Here is a 7,863-nt window from a genome sequence, read left to right as displayed (position 1 = left end):
AACAACACCATACAGTAGAGAGAGCCACAATAGCACCAACTACAACACCCCACAACACCAGCACCAACCTCAACACCATATAAATTCCAAGTATTCAAGTGTCACAAATCCAACAACAATAACAAAAGAAAACATCAATTCCAACAAACCAACCTAAAAAAACCATCACCAATGAATCAACCTCAACACCATATAAATTCCAAGTATTCAAGTGTCACAAATCCAACAACAATAACAAAAGAAAACATCAATTCCAACAAACCAACCTAAAAAAACCATCACCAATGAATCACACAGTCACCATCGCTAATTCCAAGTATTCAAGTGTCACAAATTCAATCACAATAATAAAAGAAAGCAACAATTCCAGCAGACTAGCCTAAAGAAACCTTCATTGGCTCACCAACAAACCACACAATCACCAACACTAAAACCCCACAACACTAGCACCAACCTCAACACCATAACAAGAATCACAAGTACAACCACCATAATAAAAAAAACAGCAATTCAAACAGACCAGTAAAAAAAAATCTTCTTTGGTTGGTCTGTGAACCAGAGCGCCAAAAACCTCATGAAAAATTCCAAATATCTTGCATGAAGAAATAAATCTCACAAAAATTCCAACAAAGAGAGGTAAAAATTGCATGAGATAAGCAACGAATCCATCAACAACTATTGGAGTACACAGATGAACAAAACACATTCACTTACAAAAACTGGACCAACAAATGAGAAGGGAGAGGAGAAGGGCAGGTGAGAGAGGCACATGTGAGGGAGAACGAGCGCTTACATGGTAACCGAAGCACCGAGTGAGAAGGGAGAGAAGGACAAACAACAGAGAGGTGGGTGAGAGAGTTCGATCAAATAGTTAGGGGAACGATGCACGATGGAGAGAGCGATTGAGAGGTTCAACAGTAATATACTACGAAGGAATGCTGGCCACGAGGCTGCTATCCTTAAATTTTGTTAAACGAGTTAGAGTATTCCAAAATACAAGGACGCCGCTACTAAAAATCAGACCGTGCTATCAAATCGCGAAACGTGATTTTATTGCCGCCCCAAACGGCTCCTTATTCAAGTTGAATAACTTGGCTAACAAATTCAAGAATTTCGCTCCATCAACGGTCCAACGGGGAAGATTAGTGCGATTTTAAACACACCGCTTATTCTGAATCGCTCAGATCGAGATTTTTCTGGCAACTCAACGGCTTCCGAAAGTAGGAAATGAAAGGTCAGTAAAAATATTTTCAAATATATAAAATTAATAGGGATCCGATTTCTTGATCTTCTCCGTCTGCTCGTAATCTTTCCAATCTGCGCATTCCCAAACGCAAATTTCCAAGTCGAAGTTTAAATTTTTACTCATTTCACTGTGCTTTCCCCTCCACGCGAGAAGCGCCTGGGAAGTAGAAATCAAAAGAAGTGGTTTCCCCATGGACGTTCGCAGTCCTGCTCGGGAAATTATTATAGTCCCCGACGAAAACCCCTGCAGAGGTAGCGGCTTTAAGGACCCCATTGAGATCGATGACGAGGTCGAGTTTCTCGGAATGATAGAAATAAGCAGAGGGAGCAGCCGTAAAAACCCCATCGTCGTCGAGCGAGACGGACCCCATTCAGCTTGGGTATCCAGTTTTCGTAGGCCTTACACGAAGAGATCCCGCTCTTTCAAGATGCCATTAATGGGAGATCCATGGGTCGGCAAGCCTAACATCGAAATCGGGGAATCTTCCGGCACCACGCAGCAAGAGAAGTTGGAAATGGAGTTTGGGGTTTCCTCCAGTCCTGTACTTCTGGAGCCCAACTATAATTGTGAAATATGTACGGAGTCTAAATACGCGCACGAGCTATTCGCCATTGAAGGCTGCTCTCATACATACTGCAAGAACTGCGTCAGCCAGTATGTAGCGGCAAAGGTTGAGGAAAACGTGTTTTTCATCAAGTGCCCGGATCCAAATTGCATGAATGGCAAGCTTGAGCCAGCGATGTGCTCGCTGATACTTGACGAAGGAGTATTTGATTTTTGGTGCAAGGCATTGTGCGAGTCAATGGTAGATGATAAATTTTATTGCCCGTTCAAGGATTGTTCGGCGCTTATGATGAATGATATGGAAAAGGTGATAACCGATGCGGAGTGTCCGCATTGCAATAGACTCTTTTGTGCTCAGTGCAAGGTACCTTGGCATTTGGGGTTCAGTTGTAGCGAGTTTCAGGAACTGGGGAAGGATGAGAGGAAGAGTGAGGATTTGATGCTTATGAAGCTGGCCAAGAAAAGCAAATGGCAGAGATGCCCGAAGTGCAAGTTCTTTGTGGAGAAGATTGATGGATGCGCGTTCATTTCGTGCAGGTACTATCGTCTTTCAAAGCTTTGCTTTGTAGCTTGATGCTGTTTGGCTGAATTGTATTTTTGCAATCCATGTAATTCGTTTTAGTTTCTTGAAACTTTTTTGTTTGGCTGAGAAGCTTTGGTTGATTGTCTTTGCTAGACCTGATTTTACGAATGCGTTTGTTTGATTTTTGACATACTACCCGGTTGGACTTGAACAAGGATGTATAGATTTGCTAATTTAATAAACACTATCTTATTTTTTATGATCTAATAATAATTAAAATGATATTCTTTTTATTTTATCACAAACGAGCAAATGTTGAATCTTTTTAAGGGTTTACAGAATAGGATGGTATATTGGTAGCATTAATGATTTGTGTGGTATATGATGCAGCTCACATAACTCATCCGCCCACTGGCCATTTTACCGGCTGGATTAGTTTAATTAACAATTGTTATACTCTTTTGTTTGTTTGTTTGCTTTTATTATTCAGCTTAATATCAGTTTAATAGTATTACTTCATACTTTGTTGGTTACTTGTTCTTTTATAAATAAAACATTTAGTTAATGAATTAAAACTAAAATATTCCTTCTTTTCCTCCTATTGTTCTGGTCAATTACACTAATGGTGAATGATGACAAGAACTTGTCTCATGACGATGACTGCAATTAGGACTCCATGCACGAACTTTGTCTGCTCTCCATCAATGATGAATAGATTCATTGGTGAATGATTTTGAACTTCTTATTACTGAGATGCGTTGGGAACTTCCTATCTTTTAGAGTAGTGGTATTCAAACTCCATCAATTGCACCAGTGGTGCTTTGATAAATCATGATTCACATCGCCTTCTAAGAGATGATCGACCAGCTCATCAACTATTTTTTTGTCTTTGACCAAGAATGAATATTTCATCGATATAAAAACTCAATTTCACTTTGATTCAATTTGTAAACAACTAAAATTGGAGCAGCATCCAGGAGACGTTATTCTTAAGAGCAGAATCAATACAATTTTAAGGTATTCCCTTCTTTTATGGGCATGCCATTGAATCATTCTTCGAGTATATGGAAATTTATTTTGGAGAAGCAACATTCCTATGAACTAAAAGGAGGCACAAATGTTTGGTGGATTCAATTAAATATATCGCATCAATGGGAAGATAAAAAATATGCTAAAAACAACAGATGAGGAAACCTTTCCAATGACACTTCCTTTAGATTATGAGCAATCTTTTACAATTTTGTAGGTGTTCTTAAGAAGTAACCATTGACATAGAAGAATTTCATCATTATAGTTGCCATAGCAATCTCAACAAGACTAATCAATTGGAGTTGCATTGGAGGTTTGAAAGAAATAATTCAAGAAAAACTCTAGAAGAACTCCATTTATTCTCTTTTTGTTAATTTTGCCTAAAGGCAAAATTTCAGATCAACTATAACCCTAAGGCTAGTGTGTTTCATAGAAATTTCTGCAATAAAATCATTTTGATGGAGACATGACCAATGATAGAGTTTCAATTCTTTCAAAGTGCATTATATTCCACATCAGTTTTTGTAATCCTTGACTTTAAGAAACCATTTTCAAGTTGAAATTGAGATGACTACTAAGGTTTTTGGCTTCGTGTCATCCCAGGAAAGCAAGCTAATCAAGTATTTTTGTTAAAAGCTCCACTCTACGATACAATGATGATGTACTTATGAGCAAAAATTCTATGCGATTATTTGTTGGTTAAAGAGGTGGGAACACTATCTTTTACAACAAAATTTTGTGCTATTTAGTTACCATCAATTACTTCTTAAGTCACATGGTTGTCTTCAGGGTGATATTTTTTTCAAAAGTTTAGGTTTATCCTCAATAAAAAGTAAGATCGTTCCAACCATGGGGGAAACACCCCCAAAGGTAGGCCAACCATGTTGTTGCTGTTTAAATTTCTATCATTGGATTTGAATCTCTCTAGAAACAATATGCAGAGGACCCAAACTTCATCAAGCAATAGGCATGTTGCAAAACACATGCTGCAGTATTTTGTAGGGTTATTTGTTCAATTATGCCTAGGGGAGACCAAAGTCAAATTAATATCTTTAGCATCTAAGTGACTTGAGATCTATACTTAACGTCAAATTTAATTAACAAAGCCTAAGATACTTGGGAATTTTTTAATAATACTAAATTTTGAGAATTAATCTAATTTTTAGAAAATAATAAAAACCTAATCCATACAGTTTAGAACTAATTTAGGATATTTTATTCGAGCTCTCTGTATTTACTAGTTCATAGCATTTTAAATTTTTTTTTGTGATTTTTTCTCACTAATTTATATATTTTAGAAGTAATTTAGGGTGAAGTACTAGGGCCTTGAGTCAACTAGGCTAGGGCTTAGGTTGATTTGGGCTCAATGGGGTTTGATTTGGTCAAAGAGGTCAAAGGGCCAGGGTTAATTGGGTCCATAGTCAACCCCACATTGACCTAGGCCAAATGATGCTTTAATCGACACCACCTAGCCAAGTGAGTGGGTCCATTGTCTTGGTAGGATTACTAGGATTGTGTTCATGTCTAATTGACTCATGGGTTGAGCCAATTCAACCTTTTCTAAGGTTGGATTTCTTTTTCATAGGAATTGATTTAGATGTGACCCATTTAATGTTTTGGCCCAACTAGGTCCAAGAAAGTGTTGCATCTCACTAGGATTGCCATAAGGTGAGCTATAGGCTATGGCTAGGCTGGGTCAGTCATGCAATGGTTACTCCATGTTGTTTCCAATGTCTGCCTATCTGTTCTCTTGCAAATGAACCCTATAACCAATCTCTTTAGGTGACCGTTTAAGATTTTTTTTTGTTGTTATACTTGTTTATAGAAATAATTGTTTGTTAATTGGCTAAAGTATGTAATGTTGTTTTATGGTCTTTTTATATTTATTTGATGATCTCAAATTAAAAACTAATATATTGATTTATTTGATTCTTCTAAGGTGTCATTTTACCTTTTGCTATGGTTGCGCATCAGAAATGAAAGTCAATCACTACTGTGAAAAATGCAAGCGCTAGCTTCTGGGAAGCTTTTCTTTTGATATTTTGGAGTTGGAGGTATGCTTTTTTTAGAAATCTTTGATTGGATTCTTAAATCATTATTTTAGTAAGTTACACATAATAGTTTAGCATTTATTTTAGTATGAATTAGCTGATAGTATATAAGAGAAATTATTTCTGTCATGTTCGGGTAACTTGTAATGAGAAATTCTAATGTTCAGGAATGTCATTTGTTGTTTCTTTCTTGGATATCTTGCCTTGGGTTACATCTTCACAGATATCTTGTCTCGGTTTACATTTTCAAATTAGTAAATATGTTGTCACTTTAAAGTTTACCTTCAATTAGGAAGGTTTCGGATGTCTAATTTGAGCTCAATATACTAATAGATGGATTTACATGGACTCATAGAATTAAATTATTAAGTGCCACTATATCTTTATTGTGTAGATTTCTTTCTTGTTCTTTTGTCCAGTTGAAAATGTAGTGATTATTGATTTCAAAAAAAATAAAAATAAAAAAAAAATCTGCCAATGATATGTAAACATATGTCTTTCAAAACTCCACTGCTATTTATTAGAGATATTTATTGTGTAGATCTCTTTCTTGATCATTCCTTTACTGCTGAAAATTTCGTGATTATTGATTTCAAAAGAATAAATTAAACTGTTAATGATATGTAAACCATTATCTTTGATTAGATCAGTGCTTGCTGTGATTATCCTTGAAAAAAATGAGAACATATATGTCCACCAAATCTGCCTAATTACTCGATATTTTTTTTAAGTACTTGATACTTATCAAACAAAGTAGGACAAAAATTGTGTTTCCTGCAAAGGAATCTATGAATTATCAGAAACAAATTTAAGGTACTAATAAACAAGCTAGCATCAACGGTGGATGCAATTTCATCATCTAAAATGGCCAAGGGAAATTTGCATAAAATTATATAATAGTGGACTTTCAAAATAAAATGAAGAAAGTGCAAAATTCAAACAATCTACAATTGACTCATGAAATAAGATCAAATTAGATACATTGAAAGTTGAATATACTAGTTATTCTTGTAATTTTAATACAGTAAATATTATTTTTGATATGTTATAACTTCTTAAATGGTCATACATTTCTTACATTCAATACCTTAATGGTTGTTAGCCATTCATATAGATATCGAAACAACAAAAAAAATCATAATGGTTCTTGATGGATGTCTTTTTAGAGTTGAAGACTTTGTCTTTGTTGCAAAGTATAAATTTCATGTACATCTTATTCACATTAGAAGAAAGCTTGTAATTAACCTAATTAATAACTAATTTGTTATGACTATCTTCATGCAAATCATGCATATGTTGTTTGAATGATTGTGCTGATTAATTATATTTAGTTTTTCTAGAAATTTTAATAAAATTAATAGGACTTTTAGGATGATAACTTGTGACAATTTTAATGGACAACCAAAATACATTGGTAAATGAATTGCATAGCAAATTTGACATGGGCAATATTAAATCTCACTCTGAGGTGATATTTTATCAAATCTTACTTATATTAATTACTTCAATTTGTCTTTAAGCTTGTGGGTGAGATGCATTTGAAATTTTAGCTTGTATTCCCATTTCTTTCTAAGAATTTTCTAGAAATAATTCATGAATGTTAATCATGTAATTTAACAACTTTATTGAAGTATAATTAACAATATGAGATGCATCTATAATTTATATCATAGTATGAAATAGGCCTTTTTTAAAAATTGATTTATCACTACAAAATTCAAATCATGCTTCCTCATTATCAATGATAAATCTAATTTAAATACATACTAACATCCTCTTATAGATTTGGTAACATGCATGTAATTTTGTATTATATTTTTCTTCTTTGTGAATTTGCAAGTCCTAAATAATAAAATTATCTTGTTACATTGCTTTTTAGACTTGGCCAAATATAGTTATCCTTAGTTGGGGTAATTTTTTCTCTCCTAAAATGACTAGCGACTCCCTCAAACAAGTAATTCCAAATTTGTTTAAGGGTTGTTTGTTTTGAGGTATTGGGAGTGTACTATAATTTGAAAAACATGAGTTTTGAATTTTTGTTGTTTGGTTTGAAGTAATACAAATCTAAAATATTTCTATTAGAAGTTTAAAATTACTTTAAACAACTTTTTTTTGGTGAATTCATCATCTGCTAATGACAAATAGAGCTTAGGTCATCTTTGTACACGACCGCACTGACATCTTGTCTCGGTGTTCCTGCTATGTCCTTGTTGACCTCAATTTTCGTGAGGTCTAGTATTCCTCGTAGGAGTTAGGATCTAGCCTTAGGGGTCTTCCTGCGACTATCTTAGAACCTTAGAAGTGGTGCCCGTCTCGTTTTAGTTCGACCTATTTCCGTCCTCTTTTGGAGTTTCGCGTGTGCGGTATCGACTTCTAACACTTAGAAGGATGAAACCGACATGAGGAAACCCAAAATGGATTCCTATAGGACCTTCCCGAGCCTTAGGGTG

General features: G+C 34.9%; 1 protein-coding gene across 2 annotated transcripts; it reads left to right on the top strand.

Moving 5' to 3' along the window:
* Positions 1–985: 985 nt before the first annotated feature.
* LOC110037929 (probable E3 ubiquitin-protein ligase RNF144A) lies at positions 986–5,416 on the top strand (the record flags this gene model as incomplete). 2 transcript variants are annotated; one of them, XM_020742670.1, is given in 3 exon segments in its annotated part: positions 986–1,234; positions 1,400–2,347; positions 5,302–5,416. In XM_020742670.1, coding segments are annotated over 2 exon segments (987 nt in total). In that variant the 5' UTR covers positions 986–1,234; positions 1,400–1,436.
* Positions 5,417–7,863: the final 2,447 nt, after the last annotated feature.

This window comes from Phalaenopsis equestris, unplaced genomic scaffold (genome assembly GCF_001263595.1).
Source record: "Phalaenopsis equestris unplaced genomic scaffold, ASM126359v1 Scaffold227203, whole genome shotgun sequence".
NCBI lineage: Eukaryota > Viridiplantae > Streptophyta > Magnoliopsida > Asparagales > Orchidaceae > Phalaenopsis > Phalaenopsis equestris.
This window is presented reverse-complemented; position numbering and strand designations above follow the sequence as displayed.